The sequence below is a fragment of the Nymphaea colorata genome, chromosome 2 (genome assembly GCF_008831285.2).
Source record: "Nymphaea colorata isolate Beijing-Zhang1983 chromosome 2, ASM883128v2, whole genome shotgun sequence".
In the NCBI taxonomy this organism is placed as follows: domain Eukaryota; kingdom Viridiplantae; phylum Streptophyta; class Magnoliopsida; order Nymphaeales; family Nymphaeaceae; genus Nymphaea; species Nymphaea colorata.
Genome location: NC_045139.1, coordinates 14,595,683 through 14,614,912, shown reverse-complemented (window position 1 = coordinate 14,614,912; position 19,230 = coordinate 14,595,683). Strand labels below are relative to the sequence as shown.

The window sequence follows — 19,230 nt, the reverse complement described above, 5'->3', positions numbered from 1 at the left end:
TTGTTGATTTTCTTGATCACGTCTTTTCGCCCCCGGACCACATAGTTCGGTTATGCATACTGACGACGGAACATTCTTTATTGTTAACTGATAAAGCAGGTAATTTTCAGTACTTTTATGCATGAATATTTAATTTCTCAAGATCTTATTAAACGTATTAAAATAGAAAATAAAATTTAAACAACGTTGGATAGATCACGGTGATCAGGTGTTGACCTGCGTTGTAGTTTGTCAATGTAAAACATCGTCGCTTGACCTCCATCCTCGATTTATTCACCTCCTCTTAACTTGTAGATCCGAACCCAACTCTCTGGCTGGTTGCGTGGAGCTTTTGTGTCCAACCGTATCAATATTTTCTCTTTCCCCTCTTTTATACTGTGAAGCATTTGCTCTGGTCCTTCCAGAACTGCTGAATGATTAGAATGTAAAATTTAGGGAGTTCATATTCCATATGAATACCGACTGGTCTGTATATATGTTTTTTTTTTACACCGTGGCCGATCTAATTTTATTGAGTCTGAAGAACTGGGCTAGCTGGACCGAGCCAAGCTGCAAGCAGCCCATTACGCTTGCGAGTGGATTTGCTGGGTTGTACTTCTCTCTGGTCGGTTGGCAGACTCAGGTCCTCGTGGTAAATGTAGACAAAACCAAATTGATTATTACGCATCTACAGGGCAGCCAACTTTATGGTTATGTCTGACAAGTATTTAAATTAGAATGACAATATGTTATGGACGCAATGATTTAAAGGAAAAAGAAAGACGTAGGATTGTGTCGCCAGGAGAACTGGACAATGCCACTCGTGGATTATGAATTTGGATTTTTGGCAAAGTGGGAAGCGTGTACATTAGTTGAACCTTTTTGTGAATAGATATTATGATTTCGATACTTCGATACGAAGAAATCATTTTTATAATGTTGAAAAATGACAGAACATCAAGCAATGGCGTATATGGGACTGCTAACCATGCAGACTGATCGTGTCTGCAATTGCTTGTATTAATGGGGACATGAGGCCCTGTTAGTAATATGTACAGTCGAAGATTGGTTTACAGTTCCAAATTTTTCTAGCACGAATAGTTTGAAAAATATTTCCTCTAGGGACCCACTTTTTGGCTATAACTGGCAACTACCAAACAGAGGGTTTCAGGTTAAATTCTCTTATTGTATTGGGAAATATGAAAGTTTGTGTTTTTCCATATCACAAGCACTTCACAGGACAATGTCAAATGTAGTCTCTATCAGTTGTCATGCAAATCCTGTGTAGTATTAAGAAATTTAGATGGATGAGGCTTGCTTTTGAGGTTATAATGTCACAAAGTGGGTTCTTCAACAAAATTTTCTGAAATGTGATCTTAAGGATGGCCTTGCTTCTCTCAACATTGTGATCATCCAAGTTAGGAATAGACTAAACAGTCCAAAAAGGTGGGGTCTTCTTTTGTTGGAAAAACATGAACACTAGATTGGTTAGTAATAGACTGACAAGTCTACACAGGTGGTGTCTTCTTTTGTTAGCAAAACATTGGTTTAAATATTGTTGACCTACGCTCTTGATTGGTGGGGCGCTTCCAAGCCACTAATGTTTGTTTGTTTGTTTGTTTTTTTTTTTAAGGGCGAGTGGTTCATTCTACTGCCCATAAGAGAGACCACTGCCACCTCTCCTTTGGCCCTCCCCTTGGGTTCATAGAGAATGTTTGAGGATGGTTGAGAGAAAGAACACATTGGGACGTGATATCTCCAGGTTTTGAACACGAGTCTTGTTAAGAGGTGACCACCTTGTCACATAGAACACTACCATTTTACCCGTCGACACTATTGATTTGCTTAAAGTACATGAAGAATGCACCAAGTCAAAAAACAATTTTAAATAGGTACATGGTCACATGGTGTTGGAAGTTCCAAATTCCACTGCCTTGGAAGTAGTTGATCTTTTCATGGGCGGCTGCCCCCCTTTTCCTACTCCTCATCCCTAGAAATGCAGCACAAGGCTCACGGAAGCCTCATTCCTCGACTAAATACATCAAATCTTCTCGAGACATCAAACCTCAATCTAGAGAAACTACTCAACACCGTGATATGTGGTGGCTAATATATATATATATAGAGAGAGAGAGAGAGAAAGAGAGAGAGAGAGAGAGAGAGAGAGAGGGTCGTTTTGTAAAAACATAACCAAACGAAGAATGTAAAAGTTATCAAGCTGAAAACCTTGGTTTAAGTTTTATTCCTGCCATTTTGTTGCCAATGTTGTGTTGTTCTGTCAGGGCTCATTCTTATCATTAAAAAAAGACAGTAATCCACTTGCTGATTCAAGTAACTGAAAAAACTATCATACATTAAATTGGAATTGTTATGTTATTGCTAACCAAGAGTTGCGCCCACATGAATTGGGGATTGGACTGAAGATGTCCACAGTTGAGAAAAGTGTTCAATTACAGAATCGTCTCAGTCGCATGTCTTAAGCTGGGAGAGGTTGCCCGACCCTTACTTGCCTTCATAAAAAATATCCATTACATTACCAATAAAAATGAAAAAGTAATGTCAATTAAGAAATGAAAACTTTCTGAGAAAAAGTAATGTCAATTAAGAAATTAAAATTTTCTGACTCCTCCTCGTCACTCTATGGTTTGAAGCTGTCATTTCATTTTTCCATTACGTGCTGCATGTGGGGATGAATCTGCTGTTACCTACTGTAACTGTAATTCTTTCTCCTCTCTGCAAAATTTGTTGTCGATGTTGGTCGCTTATGATCCTCTCTGCTTGTCTCTCCCTCCGCTTTTTCTTTTTTACCAGAAAGCTGTTCAAAATGGGCGGTGTCTCGTAGAACACAGCTGAAGATGGTGGCCTAGGATCTGTCTCTCTCTTTAGCTCCTCTTCTAGAAATTGCGTTCTTTCCCGCTCGAGACGCTACTCTCCTAGAACACGTCCCCTCTAGAGAGAGAGAGTGCTGTAGCAGAGTGGTAGTGGCGCTGGGGCCATGGCCTGTGGTGGTGCCCCACCCTCCACGCTGCTGAAGACTGAAGCAAAAGGAAGAGAGAGAGGGAGCGAGATTCCTTAGACAATGTCTGTCAGTGGAGAGGTTAGCAGTTCGAACCCCGAGGAAGAAAGGGTGGCTTTTGCTTCTCTGTCGGCTTGTGCCCCAAATGGCACAAGTAAACAAAAATTTAAAGAAAAAGAGCCAAAAGAAAAGGAAAGAGAAAAATTCAAAGGAGATTAGTGGTGAGGTAGAAAAAATAAAAGTTAAAAAAAGAGAAGAGCAGGCTTTCTTAAGGGGGGCAAAATGGCATGTAAGGTACGCCAAGCCTGCGAGTAAAAGACTTTCTAAAAGTTGGAAAATCCTACTTACTCTCTCTCTCTCTCTCTTTCTTTCTCTTTTCATATCCTTGTTTGATGTTGTAGGAATCACGAAGTTGGCATACCCCACTTTGTTCTTTTGCCTTTCACTTTTTACCATGGCATTAATTTGTTATAAGGAACATAAAAAAGCCAAAACATAGAAAATTCATCACAACTAGACCAAAATATTTAGAAGATTTTTGAGATTCACATGCATTTCAAAGTTCTCAAACGAGTTCAAAACAATTGTGGCATTATAGAATGATATCCAATTCCAAACCAGTCATTTTTTAGTTATAATTAGTTAAAAAAGACGAAATTATATCTGCTTCAGTGTTCAATACCTTGTGAATCTAGATGTGTCCCATCTCTAGTGATAAGAACTTACCAAATCTGTGTTACTTTGGCCTCTCTTTTAAAGAATGATTGCATATGGGCCAGACATGGATTCTTGAATACGGGTATGATTGGGGATCATAGCCCATTCACCTCTCAGGAACATGATAACAAGAACATGGGCTTCTTGCTTTTCTCATAGGACCACAAAATTTTAGAATTGCTGGGTCCTATGATAAATATGACATGTCAATTTTCCCTCTTGGCTGATGGTCCATAGGTTGACTGCTTCTAGTGAGAGATTCTAGAACCAGTGACCTCTGTGATGGCATGAAGCTAAGTGATGCATCAAATTAATGGACAGATGCATATAATTTCATCCTGATTCTTTGGGTACTCATAATTGTTGGTTACATATATGACTTACAGGCGAATTCTTGATAAGCAATTGTCATGAATATGTCTTCAGCAAAGTTCTTAAATTGGCTATGATTCGACAATGGAAGCACAAATGAATCTTTTCTAGTGGCAGGCAGGGATTTGGCCAATTCTTATATGAATTATATTAATTCGGGCATTAAAATCTTGACCTTCTTCAACTCTAACGCCTTTTAAGTCCAATTGAACAAGAAGTTCTTCTGTAAATATCAATTGACCACATAAAGTTCAATTAGAAGTCCACATCTGTTGTTGAATGAGATTGGTCCGTTCAAGGAGCAGTGGTAGGTCATCATCGTTTATACAAAAAAAAATACTCATCATGAAAACTTAACTTCATCCTGTATCATCATTATCAACTTGATCATCATTTTTATTGCTAACTATCCTCGTTAAATATGAAGAGCAAAAAAGTTACTTGTACGCTCCGCACACGCTTTGAATCAAAGAGGTCTCTCTCTCCCTCTTCACACCTGCTAGCGTGCACGGAATTTAAGAAAGTGATGCCGAAAAGACTGGCCGTGAAAATGTATTCAAAGTTATCTACGCTTCTTTTTCCCAGCCGTTGACATTGTTTTCCTTTTTATGTTTTAGTTGTTCTTGTTTTTCCAGCCGGCCAGCCAGCCAGCTCCTCTCACTCTCTCTCTCTCTCTCTCTCTATTCCATTCCCCAAGAATGATAATTGTGGCATTGACCTAGCACTCTTTGCAGCATGCCGTGGCAGGTTTTTGCAGAAATCCTGGGCTTTGTAGCTCCTCCCCATCATCCTTATCCTTCTCTCTCTCTCCCCCTCCTCGGCTTTCTCTCTCTTCTTTTTCAGCCCGTACCGCATATAACATCTATATTATTTTCTGGCACCTCAATCTCATGGATCTTCTTCTTCGATTGCCAGTCTAAACTGGGAAGTCCCAAGAACTCCTCAAAAAGAACTCCACAAACTAGTTTCCCAGTGAGCAAAGCCTGCGCGCTTCTGATAACTGTTCTGCTCTTCGGAAATCCTCCTCCTTTATCTTCTTCTCTTTGCACTCAAATGCAATGAGAAGAGCCAACATTTCAGAAATCGCTTTTTCGATTCGTCATAACTGCAGCATCAGTTGAGGAAGATTACTAGGCTCGAGCCACTAAGATTCAACCATAAAAAACGGAGCTCAGTCTAGAGTTTTACATGCTAGCTAGCTCCAGAGTCCATCGATATGTAGCTCTTCCTCCTACCTTGAGCCCATGACCCTTCGAAGTCGAGAAATTAGTAACTAGCTAGGGCCAAGTCTCTGCCCCATCGGCTCGTGTTCGGATCAACTTGATTCACGAATAAACTTCGTTTTCTGGGCCTAAAGTTGTGATTCCAGCACGGGCGCTACTGAACGTGGGGTTCGTTGAGAAGGTCGAATTTGAATGTAAAGCTGATCACATGCATGCTTTTGTGGACCTGCCCATATCCAAGTGTTTGTGGTCCATGTTGCGCTTTGGACATGGAAATGCTGCAAGGAATCTAAGCAAAATCAATTCGCATGCTCCTTCTACTGATCCTACATAAGAACCAAGACATTATTATTAATTCATGAAGAAAAGTTTATGGTAAAATAGATCATCGTCTGACACTGCATGGGTCAATGTTCGAGCTTACATGAATACGAGCAGCAAATGAGTATAAATTTGAGTTCATGCATGTTGCTAGCTCGAGTAGCTTTTCATTAAGCATTAAGAAGCCCAGCTGGTACGATATCGGTGAAGAAGAAGAAGAAGAAGAATGATGATGGAGAAGCCTTTTTGTGAGAGGCCAAAAAGGAAAAAAATATCGACCATACTGTCATATGGGCGCTATAATTGGCCTTGGCCTCCATGGTTGTCTTCATTTGGACCAGGAAGCATGATGAGGCCCTTTTCCCAAAGATGCAATGGTCCCCCAACAACTGCTTAAATAATAATAATAATAATAATAATAATAATATTGTTATTAGCTTCAACTGTTAGGAGCAGTAGGCTTTTCAGATGCAAAGAGGTTGGGAAGATACAGTAGGTTGTGGTGGTTGGAATATGAGTGGAGGTAGTTCAATTTTTTATGGTATGGGTACTATATATTTACTTGGTAAGCTGAACCTGCGTGCATTTTCGGGGTTTGAAGGATTTGTAGGGGTTTCATGGTTTCTCCAAGGAGTGTACTTGAGAGACTAGTTGTTTTTCTTTTACTTTCCTGCTGCTGTGAGCTACTTGTTTAGGGTTTAGGGTTTTAGGCGCAGGAAATTAAGAGCTGCTCCCTTGTCCTATGCGCTTGTAACAATGGCCAAAACCAAAAGGAAGCTGACATATATCATGGAAGATGAAAAGATCCATCTACTGATTCTTGTTTATGAGCATCCATCCTCATGATTTTATCATAGAAACAAAACTGCTTGTTGCAAAACTGTGAAGGCAAAGAACCAAGGTTGTAAAACTCGCCGTATTATATATACCTCAATTCAAGTCGCCACAAGTAAAACAGTCAATGTTGTTGTTATTCCTTCAAAAATTAAGCATCTCTTTGAATTTTTGCGGGACATTCCATGTGAAGGTGACATCCACGTCCCTTTGTTCTTATTAAACGACAACAGAAGGTGAACTTTTTAAGATTCCTTAGGGAGTGCAAGATGAAGAACTTGATCACACGGACACGCTTAAAAGGACAAGCGAAACATATAATTGTTGGTAGCTTTTGATTAAGAACAATGTATAAAGGGACAGGAGGGGAGATAAACGATAGATTGGTCTGAGTTAGAGTCAAATTTTGTCATACGTGAATAAAAATCGGCGACCAAATATGAACGCTTGAGATTTGGATTTAACTAGAACAGGTTTAGACAAAGCGTACGTTTGTCTCTTGTCCATCGTCTGGCGACATTTCAATCAAGAAAATTGGATTAATATGGTTGTAGATACGAGTAATAAGATGTGAAACATGTATAATTGCAATGACATAAATATTCCGTCCCTTTCTTGCAAGCCATGGCAGCATCAGAAAAGATGGGCCTGCCCATAAAATGATAAGGAAAAGTGAGCGATATGGTTTACTTTTGTAACATATCTGATCATCAACGAGATGTTGACAATGGTATGACTTAAACCACTTGGTTGCTCTTCCGATGGCATGGTTTGGTAGGGTATGTCATATGTGTGTATATAACAGAGTAATTGCTGTATTAATAATGTTTTATAATGGTCAGAAAATGAACGTTTCTCATAATATGAAAATTTAATGATAGAAAAATCAATATTTTTCGTAAAAACAACTTGGACTAAGACATGCCTTATATTAAAGCATGTTATAATGTATATATATACTCCTGAGTGCTGAATGATATCTACCAACGCTCCTCTCTCTCTCTCTCTCTCTCTCTCTCTCTCTCTCTCTATATATATATATATATATATATATATATATATATATATATATATATATACTGTTGTCATTTCATTGAAGTGGGTGAAAAAGGTAATGATTAGATCTTCTTAGGTCAAGCCAAGGCGAACATCTTAGGAGGCCAATGTATGTGCGTTTCCCCTCTTCAAATCCATGTAAAATAAACGCTCCCATGCTCCTCAAATCCTTCCAAAAGTGCCCTCTTGTCAAACTTGGACAGGACAAAATTTCTCTTTTTAATTTCTTCTTTCTCTTGTCACCTCATTCTTGTAGGCCTGCTGCCTGAAAAAGAAAAAATTAAAAAATTTTAAAATATTATAGAAAAATGTGAAAAAAGGAAAATCAGATGCTCCTCATAGAAGATCGATGGAAAAGGCTTTCCGGGGGCATCCCCGTTATTTTGGTAGTTTGCAACGGTAGTTTTGGTAGAATGGACCCTTGTGTAAGTTTGACCAAAGCAGACACATCAGACTTGCCGCCCCTACCATGGGACAGCGGTGGGCTTTGACTAATGAATGACGGAAGTACCCCTTATCCATAATCCATGACGTTCTCCGACTAGTGGACGCTTGGAGATTTTGTGATATGGCCATATTTCTCGTCTACTTGGACATGGGTCTCCATGGGACCTGGATCCAGATTATCCAGTTGAGTATGGGTTTCTCCCCTCCCCTGTTTGGTTGATGGATTTGAAGATCCCATCACCTGTTTGATTAGTTTATGGCTCTTAGGTTGAACTGTTGATCTTTTTCCCCGGAGATTCTTTTGTTTCGTGAAACTTTTTACTATATGGGTAAACTCCGCTTCCCTGCTGTTCGCTGGGCAGACCTGTGATGGGCATATCAAGAGTACCTCAGGCATAAACATTAATGGAGTCTCTTGGGTCGCCATGAGAAAGGAAGGAGGTGCTCACATGGTGGCAGGGACTGCGAACAGGAGACATTCAGTGGCAGCGTCTGAAGTCTAGTCGTTAAGGGTACCAGTAGTATATTATGAAAATGAATTAAAAATTCATTAAAAAAGCGGCTACATTAGGCTCGTCGATAATTTTCACAGAACTTCTTAGCCTGGATTGACCACTTATCTGTAAAAAGTGGGGTAAACTTATCTTTAAAAAGTGGGATATTTACTTGGGCATGACGGTACGTTTTGAAATTTCCCAAGTTGCATAGGGATGCAGGTACTCTCTTTCTCTCTCTAGAAAGATAAAAAAAAAAAAGAAGGGGATTTTGACCCGGCAGTTACTGTTCAAATGCTGCAATCAACAAAAGAATTAAAAAGAAAAACTTTTAGCAGTAAAGGGGAGGGATTAGGGTTTGATATGGGCAGGCCCAAAAGGGGCAGTCCCTTCCACTGTCTTAAAACTCTCCCAAGGAGAAAAAAAGAAGAAGAGGGAAAAAAAATTCTGCAGTGCACACGTCACGCCTTCACGCGCAAGAGAACCTGCATGCTCTCAGTCCCTTTTTCCTTCCTTCTGTACTCTCTCTCTCTCATGTTCTGCAGATGCAACTCACATGCAAGACATTGTTCAAACATTCCAAATTACTGAAGTACCCCTTAAAACATGCCATAGTATATCCCTATTGATACCTCTCAAAAGTTTTCCCTTTCTTTTTAAGCAACACATCCTGTTAACAGTATTTTAAATGGCTGCATATTCTCGGATTATCCGGGAAAACAAGGGGATCCATTATCCCGTTTCAAGCTTTTAAATTTGTGACATATAGAGAGAGAGAGAGAGAGAGAGAGAGAGAGAGAGAGGGAGAGACTCGTGGCTGGAGACTTGCATGAGCAGTGCTCGTCTCCGTCTGATTTTGTCGGTGCAGGTTTATGAAGGACAGAACCTGCATCACTCGTTTCATGATATGGTGAAATATTTTTTTATCTTCTTTACGACACAAAAGATCTTAGAGAAATCTTAGCATACACAAAAGAACTAAAAGAATATGGAGAGTATTTATAGTACAGTGAATTACCTTGGTAGGTAAAAAATTGATGTTTAAAGAATGGACCTTGTGAAACAAATTCTTTTGATACTGAATATCATTTTTTTAAGCGTAGAGGAATAATTTATCGTGATAAATCTGGACTTCAAGGATCAGCTAAGAAGTCCCTCAGTGTTATATGAAACCCATGGCTACTTCAACACCGTTTTCTTTTTTTTTTTTTTTTGCTCATTCTCCTTACTCATTTACTAGTTTACATTAATTATTCGTTCTGATTAGAGACAAAAAAGAAGGGAAAAAAAACTAACTAAATTTCAGGAAAAAAAAAAATGCAAACTTGCATACGTAAACAAATATACGATTTTATGCATGGTACCAAAAAAAAGAGAAAGAAAACGGAAATCAAGGAAGAGAAAATTTATGAGAGACAAGTTATCTCAACTCTGCCATGATTGTGCAGCCGGAGAGAACCGGAAACCGGCAACAGTAGGGCTCGGCCTCAAGGAGCAGTCGCTCTCATATGCACTCACGCCAATCTCCATCCCACTAAGGCAACCCCCCAAGAAGTCTCTTGTGAATTGACTCTTGCAACCTTCCTTCTGATCGGCCAACATGGCATGCAAGCTCATCTGTACTGAGCCCACCTCCTCGCCACCACCCATCACCACCTCACCACCTGACCCACCTTGTCCTCCGCCTCCTTCATGGGCCAAGGCTGAGACCATCTGTGCAATCCTCTCCTCCATGTCAGTATGTGGGTGCTGCCCTACTAGCTCCTGCTGCATGCAGCCTGCAGATGCAGTCTCACCCTTGGAGGTCATGTGAGCAACTGAGAGGAGACTGGCAGAGGGGCTGCTTAGAGTTGCACCCATCTCTGCTGCCTTCTGCAGGAGGGCGGTTGCTGAGAGGTGTGGGGAGAAGGGAGGAAGGGGGAGGTTGAAGGGGGTAGCCATGAGGAGAGGGGATTGTTGCTCGGTTTGATAGCTTGTGAAGAGTGGGTGCTGGGGGTACTGGAGGGAAGTGGGTTTGTTGGTGTGGTCTAGGAGGAGGGAGCAGCGCTCTGGCTTCTTCTCCTGTGTGTCTTGGGATTGGATTTGGGCGTCCCATTTTGGGAAAAGAGTAGATTCTTGGTTGAAGGAAGCGAAGGTGTTGTGGAGGGGAGGTTGGGTAATGGTGGGTGGTAGGGAGGAAGGCGGGAGGAGAGGGTTTATGGGTGCAGAAAGTCTCGCGCTTTCTTCTGCCAGGGCGTCGCAGAAGGCTCTGTGGGTAATGAAACTGTCCTTCCTGCACAAGAACAAGAAACAAGAAGGAAAAACACAGACCAACAGTGTTATGAATCGAGCCTTTCAAGAAGTCAATATGCATGAGAGAGAGAGAGAGCGAGAGATAGAGAGAGAGAGAGAAAGACTCAATTTATAAATATAGAAATGAAAGTCCAGTCCTTTGTTGGCTTTGAGAGCATTTAACAAGAGGGCTCGTGAGTTCTTTGCGCGTAAGAGACAAGAATGGGCCACAGTTTCTATGAAGGAAGTTGAACATAAAAGGACAAAAGAAAAAAATCATATTGGCATCAGACTATCATCTGCCGAATAGGTTTGGATATCAAAATCTATGTTTTTTCTTTGACGCCAAAATGAATGAAAGAAAACAAAACTATCATGAATTCGTGAACTCTTCATGCAGTACGAAGCTTTGGAACGCCTGGCTTTAATTTCAGAGTAAAATGAAAAAAAAAATGCATATAGAAAAGCATGCTCCGCACCAGGCTCCTACTATGGTGTTGAGGGTTTCAGATAGAGAATCGATGGTTTTAGAAAAGAAGAAGCAAGAAAATTGAATATAAACTCATAAATGACATAATGGATTTCAATACCTTGAAGATTTTGATGCATAATATTTACAGGCACCAAAAATCCAATAATATTCAAAAATGTGAAAGCGCTGGTGCCAGATTCTGGGATATGAGTTTGAGATTCATCAAAAAATTTACACAGGTTTCCTTTTTGGCTGACAAAAGGGCTGGAGCGAAGGAAAAAGCCAGAAAAAATATGCTTTCAGGCTTTATGAGTGATGGAGGATGGGCATTAAGTAATAGGTGCTCCAGTATCTGAAAACTGCATTTATGTTAAGCTCGGAAATTGCTATCAAGAGGAGAGCTGGAAGAATTCATTGATTGGAATGGAATGCAAACAGTTACATTCCAACTCCAACTGCCAGAATAATCTACACCCATGAGAAAAAAATTGACAGGGTTTTTAGTGTTATATGGCAACTGTGAGTACCTAGAGAAGAGGGTTCCACAATCACATCTATACTCCCTTGTTCCACATATCTTCGAGTGAGCTTTCCAGTCAGACTGAACTGCATATTTTTTCGAGCACTTCTCACATTTCCACTTCTTCTCTCCATGCTTTCTGCAGAAGTGCTTCTTGATGCCTGTGAGATCACCTAGAGCCCTTGAGGGATCATGGTGGATGCAGGATGGTTCTGGGCACACATAGACCCTCTTCCTCATCTCTTTACTGGTTCTCTGCCGCAGCTTCCAAGGCAAGTTGTGGCCTCTCCTGTGGAGCTGCAGATTCTGGTCTCTCTGGAAGCCCTTGTTGCAAATCTCACAGATGAAACGGTTGGTGGCCATGAGAGTCTTCGGAGATAGAGCGATAACTTCTGCATCAGGATCTGCGAAACCCCCGCCATGAGAAAAAACAAAGCCAAAAAGAAAGAAAGCGGTTGCCTCCCAAGCTAAGATAAGTATATTAAGGAAGCAGGAAACAAGAGAAAAGGAGCCATGAAATATAACCTGGGTTTCCGGGGAGACTTCTTTTCTTTTTCGCAGGCTGTTGGTGTGAGGGAGGAGGAGTGATGGTTGTGAAATTAGGAGCCTGAACTCCTATGCAGAATTCCACTCTGTTGTTATTGTTGCCAGAAGAAACACTGGCCTCTTCAGAAATTGAACTAGACATGGTGTTGGGGGAGGGGTGGAGAGAGAGAGAGAGAGAGAGAGAGAGAGTTTGACGGAAACAAAATACAATTGGGTCACTAGTTTGAGGAATTCAAAAGCACCCACCCTCCTTTTTGGAGCTCAAATCCCCACCTACCGACGGAAAACCTGATCTTGGAGGACAGAAGAATATCATTTTCTCTTTCCCTCACCCTGGAGTTTTTTTTTTTTTTTTTTTTCAGACTCTGATAGATTTCAGTGAGACCAAGAATATCATTCGTTCAAACAAGAAAAGAACACAAAAAGGAGTGACCGGATCTCGTGAAGGGGAAGGGGGGATATGATGAGTGGTTCTCAGAAGGAGTCGCTATCCAACGCTGGATTACTTGTCTGAGAGGGTCTGCAAACCAAAAACTACAGCGACCTGACCTAAAACCATGAACACCATCTTTTCTCTGCCCATGGAGAAATGATATTCCTCACGAAGAAGATATGAAAAACCCCATCTCTTCCTTTCTCTGAAAAGCTCGGCCTTAATTCTCTTCCCACAGATGGAAAACAGAGAAAAGAGAAGCTGGGAAGTGCAGAGATGGTGGTGTCCCAATCTTAGAAGGGTAGATGTGAGAGATACTGTGATGATTATGAAGGGAAATTGAGGTCCAAGGTCGGCAAAAATAACCGAATTAGCAAAAGAGGAGGCGGAGAAAAGAAAAACCCACAAGCCAGAAAAAGGAGAGAAGAGAATACTGCAAAGCAGAGTGGATGAGGCCGACCTAAGAGAGGAATCATCCAGATTCATACCAATTTCTCTCTCTCTCTTCTTTTTCCCTTGGGCACTTTGAATATTTTCTGATAAGCCTTTCCTTTAGAATTATGACGTGGAACTTTCTGTCTTTTTCTTCTGCTTCTTATGTCTAAGTGAGAGAGAATAGACCTTGATTTGAGTGGGAATGATTTTTAGAGCTGGTGAGGGTTAAAAGGGCCTCTAAGTTAAAGGCAGCAGCCATACTCTGCACCTTGTAACTTTTTCAATACAATGCATGATTGATTCATTGATTGACTTTTACAGATGCAGTTTCTCTCCATCTCTCTTTCTCTTTCTCAGTGCTAAATCTCTCTCAACCCCAGGTTTTCTTCCCTAAACCAGGCTTTTCCTATTCTTAGCTTTGCTTTTGCCTTTTATTTATAATACAGTAAAAGTCCTTTTTTAAGGCTTTATTAGCTTTCCTGTGTTAAATCAGCAACCCGTGATTACCTTTTGTTTGGGACTCTATTTTTTTTTTCTGGGTTGAGGAAACCAAGGATCTGAATATTAGGCCTTAACAGAAGAAAAGCTCAAATTATTCCTCTGTTTACTTCTTTTATATATTAAATTTTTTAATTCATACTTTTTTTTCCCTGAAGTTTGAAAAAAAGAGAGAAGTAAATTTATTGTTTCCACAGTTTCCTTCCTCCTCGATTTCTGAAAAATGCTCACCTCGTTCTTATCGAAAAACATATATTTTGCATGAGCCATGGATGGATTTTTCAGGAACTACCGAGTGAATTTTTTAACGTGCTTTCAAGCGAAATAGGAAAAGCCCGTAGATTAGGTTGTTGGAAAACTAGGTGATTTCTTGAATGTGAAAGAGTTTCTTTTCTTCTCCACTTTAGTAGGTGCATCACACAGCTCGAATTGTGGTTGTACCGCCCTTCACTCGATTTAAGACCAGCAAAATTTTTTCCATCAACGCACAGCTTTTCCTTCTTTTGGTTTAGTGGGCACTTTAAGCAAACACCGAAATCCCATCTTCCAAATGTGTCAAGTCGCAATTAGTGGCAACCATTTGCTTCTTTCTCTTCTCCGATATTTGAAAAAAAAAAAAGGTTTAGATTAGCAATCGTCACCAACAGAGGAGGTTAATCTTCAGATTTTCGGTGAGCGGAAAGCCTCCTTCCTATTCTCCTTGCTTCTGAAGTCTTGGGTTGCGTCGGTGTTCAAGTCAAGTCGGCTCCTTCGACTCGATATAACACTTCTACATTTTGCGGCACAGAAGAGTAGCACTCGCAGGAATCAAAGACAGCAGTCAACCTAAATTGGTTATTTATTTTTAAGCTCTCTAATCCAACTTTACTCACATATGTGCTATAAAAAGTTCAATACCAGAACACCACCACCCACACTCTCTGTTTTCATTTAAATAAGCAGTTTGGAGAGAAGAAAGAAATTAACTAGCGGTATTTTTTCCTTAGTTGGCATCCTTTTAGTGCATCATTTAAGTATCAGCGAACTTTTTGCTTTCTTTAGTTGCAATCATATTTTATAGATTATGGACGGAAGGCCACACATACCCACATTTGATTCTTCACCTTTTCTTTTAGGGCTTTGTTAATTCTGCCCTGCTTCCTTACCCTCTCTCGCTGTATATGCGTGCGGGCTGAAAGCGTTCGAGCTCAACCCCACCATCGGAGAATTTTAAAGCTCTCATCTTTTCCTTTTTCGCCTTTATTTTATTCCCATTCACAGAGAGAGATAGAGAGAATCTTGATCTGGTTTTGCTTCGAATGGGTAACATAACAGTACGTTTTGGATCTGAATCTGATCATGCTAATCCATATTAGACAACACTGTCCATATCCAATGCATCAGGACATGCTCTAAGTTTTTTTTTTTTTAGAAAAACATGAAACCTACATACATGCCCCTGTGTAGCTAGATGGGTGGAATTGGGTCGGATCCAGATAAAATTCAAAGCAAGAAGCAATCATGGTAGAGTAGAATCGGGTCGGATCCAAACCAAATTTGAGATCTCCTCCTCCTCCTCTATCTTTCTCTCGTGTTGGTTTTTGTGTCATCAATCTTCTTGCCCATTCCTGGCGGACCTGCAAAAAAATGTCCTCGGGATTCATAGGAAAGGGAATTTGATTAAAAAAATATCTAATATTTGACCTAGGAGACCCTGCCGAGCTTATTTTATCAATTATGCATATATATATATATATATATTGTGGTTTCTTTCTGGTTTACTCAATCCCGGCCACCATCATAACTCGGTGTCTTTTTAATACTCGAATACATTTTGTGAAGACTATCTTTTTGTAATGATAAGCCTGTTGAAAAGGAAAGGATTTAAAACAATTGCTGCTGTTGAGTGCTCGCGGGACTCCATATGATATTAACATTTCCTTGACCATCACGCCACTTACAACCTCACATCAAGCAAAAAGAAGACATTTGTCAAAATATTTTTGTATGAAAATGAAGTCTCTTCGGTCAAAATATGTACACTCGCAAGGCAGGCAAACCCCGAGCTTTCGAAAGGGACAGGTACTATGACTTTGCTTCTTTACCAACTTGTCCTCTCCAATTTGGTGTGCTGCTTTAATTGCATATATATATATATACGTGTATGTATGTATATTTGGTATACAGCAGAATTATAACAACCGACTACAATATATATTTGGTTAAGTAAATAACGTTCTTATAGTTGTTCTTTGTTACCAGTATCCTTGGCAGACACATTCCCTCTTCTTAATTTTCGTCCCTGTATAATTAGTTCATTCACAAATAACCGGTTTCCGTGTAGCTGGTAAAATCCAGAGGGAAGAAAAAGTGTAGACGGTAAGAAACTCGTACCGGTTGTAGCAAATTAGCATTGTACTATTGGAGCCTGCATTGGAAGTCTTCAGAGCTACGACGTTTCATCTCATTGGATAAGTACCTGAAACTTTTTGAAGCTAATAGTGTACCCAGCAGTACCCGATCCAGCGGAGCGTATCGAAGTTTTATATATCTTATGCTTAGAGAGAAATTGAGCATACATATAATCAACACCATCTGTATTATTGATCTTAAGAACTATAAATGCAGTCCTTGGACATAGGAATTCTTTCAGTCCACGTCAAATGCTCCATATGTCTCCATTACATGCATGACATTTTTCTTTTCAATTAAGCCAAAATCCAACTACTAAACTTTATGCGAACAACATCAATAAAAACAATAAAGTAAAGTAGCAGAGTTAAGACTTATTTGACCAGTTTCATCAATTTCTCTATTACCAGTTTGTCAATTCGATTCCCATCTGTGTTATTATTTTAGGTTGCAAAAGGTCGCATATATGACACTTAAGTTGAAAGGTGTATCATAAAACCACAGAGATTCTGAACTTACCTTGGATCCAAAAGGTGGAAAAAAGAGCGATAATATTAAAAGTTGCGGATGTTTTTGTTTTGCTTGGATTATACAAAACAACTTCTTTAGAGTGGTCCATTCATGTCTGTCAAACTTGTGAAATATATATAAACAATAACAAAATTGGCCTTTCTTCAAAATTTTCTAGAGAAAAAACTGAGATGACTTTTTCTTTTCATGAAGGAAAATTTTTTGGTAATATTGATTTTTTTTTTAAAAAAAAATTCTTTTTTAATTTTCTTTTTGATTGATCTGGTGATATAATGCAAGGAGACCAAAGTTTCAAATTCTCGCCAATGTAAAACGTTCGGTCATCAAGGTAGCATGCATGTCGTGAGCAAATTAAGTTCAAAAGTCGGGCAATTGCGTTTACTGCTTCCTCATTCCCGGCAATTGATGTTCAAGCATCAACTAAAACTAAATCCCTCTCTCTTTTGTTGGAAGATTATATTCGAAGCCATCGATTTTAGCATCTTTCAATCCGCTTACCCTGCAGATTGGCTCGATTCTTTCTCTGAACAGTGTAAAGAAGATGAAAGGCATCTCGGTGGTCCAGTCTTTTGACAATGGAGGTTGCTCCACAGTGATGAACATGATTCTAGAGAGAGAAGATCTCCATTTTTCTTTATAATGGGCGTTTCAGACTGCGGCAGCTCATGCCAGGATACTACTGTCATACTGTGCCTTAACAGTTTGTTGCAGAGAGCGAGAATTTAACATCGGAAGTTAAAAATGAGAATTTATCTTAGCTTTCTTTTTCTTTTAATTTAGAAATGGTCACAGGGGACTTTAGATCGTATATGGTAACTTACAATCAATTCTTTCCTTTGCTCATCAGCGTCCTGCTCCACCGGGGCCCATCAATACCATCAATATCAAGTGAATTTAGTTCGAATCTTCAATCACCAGCAATCTTTTCACGAGCAATTTTTCACAGCCTATGTCACACTATAATCAGTTTGAATTTGGTAACATTCTCAACTTAAGGAGGCGTTTGGATGACAATCTCATTTGACTCAGTTTCCTGAAACCTTGGTTTTGTAAATCGAGATTTTTTAATGAGTTTCCAAAACTCGGTTCATTTGTTTGGGGAATACACACTCTGAACTTGGCTTTTTTTATACATAACTTGAGAGCCGGGGTTCAGGTTTTCTACTCCCTTTTACAAAATCAAGGTTTGTCAAGATTGGACAATTCTAATGGCACTCAAATGCCCCCAAAAAACTTTTCATGTTAAGAAAATTAAAAATTCGCTCGCAAATCAGTCGGGTTAGGGTGACTCAACGTGCTGTTGATTCAATATTACGAAGAATCAACGGTACTAAATTTTAATTACTCGTCCATATATATATATATATATATATAGCGATGACTTTGGTTATTTAGAGACTATTCATCTAAAACAGATAGATTATTGAAAGAAAAACAATGAAAAAAAGATGTAAACTAATATTAGATAATGACAATATGTTTATCACCTTTTTCTCCTTATTTTTTTAACCGTCTATTATGTTAGATTGGACAATGGATTATATGGTTGAGTAATTTTAAAGTTTAAACTGTTCATATATATATATATATATATATATATATATATATATATAGAGAGAGAGAGAGAGAGAGAGAGAGATACATCCTTATGAGAGCAGAGAGAGTGCGTTTATGTGCGTGTTTGCTGGTTGCTTATATCAGAGGGATACCCCTAGTCACGTCCCTTTTGTATCCTGTTCTTGATGGCAACTATACAAAAAATAGTGTGCCCTGTGCCCGTGTTTGTATCTAAGAAAACTATACAAAAACAGTGTGTCCTGTGTCCCCTTGATTGTGTCCATATGAGGCGCCCCACAAGTGGCTTACGCAACGAGGTCATGTTCTTCCAAATTAAACTAAGGCCATGTTCGACAGCCTGGGTCTTAATTAGGTCCAAGGTTGACACGAGATCTAAGCTGGGAGGGATCTATCATTCAAACAAACGGTGGATTTCTGATCTGAGGTTGAGACGTCATTAATTGGTTCAAATCTGCATGGATCGGATCACCTCAAATTTTAGATCCAACATTATCAATGATGGCTTCATAATAATATAAGATAAAATCAATGAATTAATGACATGCAATGTGGCTTAATCAAACTTGTGCAGACTTTAGGTAAAACTGTAAATAGGTCAGATTTGGTACGAGGGTTTTGTCATTTTCACGTATGCCTTGGATATTCCAAACCTTTTGCATCGATCCCTAGTCATATCTGCGCCCCATGCATCATTTTTCCATTCCCTTCTAGAGTGATGCATGTAGAATCAGCTTTTCTCTGCTCTTTCTCTCCTTTTCTCCTTTGTTGATAACCAGGAACCTTCTTAGGATCATAGGTCGCCACCGGGCCCTTGTCCCTATCAAGTTAACTCTAAATTTACCATCACTTTTAACTTTACCAACATCGAAGCTGGTCGGACTAGCAGACTGGTGAAAGTCACGTCGAATTTAATTACCGTAGATGCTACTTTGTTAAACTGTAAATAGTGAATGCACAACATTTTAGTTAACGGGTATCCTGCTCTCGTACCCACTTTTCCAAACATCCCAGACACTGGAGGTATGGGGCAAAGCGCCACCCTCCCTCCCTTGATAACTAATGATGGTTACATGTGAAAATTTTAATCTTGAATAAA

The 19,230-nt window shown here is 39.6% G+C and overlaps 1 protein-coding gene across 1 annotated transcript; it reads right to left on the bottom strand.

Moving 5' to 3' along the window:
* Positions 1 to 9,789: 9,789 nt before the first annotated feature.
* On the bottom strand, positions 9,790 to 13,189 carry LOC116248396 (protein indeterminate-domain 12-like). Its single transcript, XM_031621166.2, has 3 exons — positions 12,248 to 13,189; positions 11,730 to 12,126; positions 9,790 to 10,731 (listed from the first exon to the last, which is right to left on the bottom strand). The coding sequence occupies exons 1-3, from the start codon at positions 12,408 to 12,410 to the stop codon at positions 9,885 to 9,887; spliced, it is 1,407 nt and encodes a 468-aa protein (XP_031477026.1). The 5' UTR covers positions 12,411 to 13,189; the 3' UTR covers positions 9,790 to 9,884.
* Between the last annotated feature and the right edge of the window lie 6,041 nt (positions 13,190 to 19,230).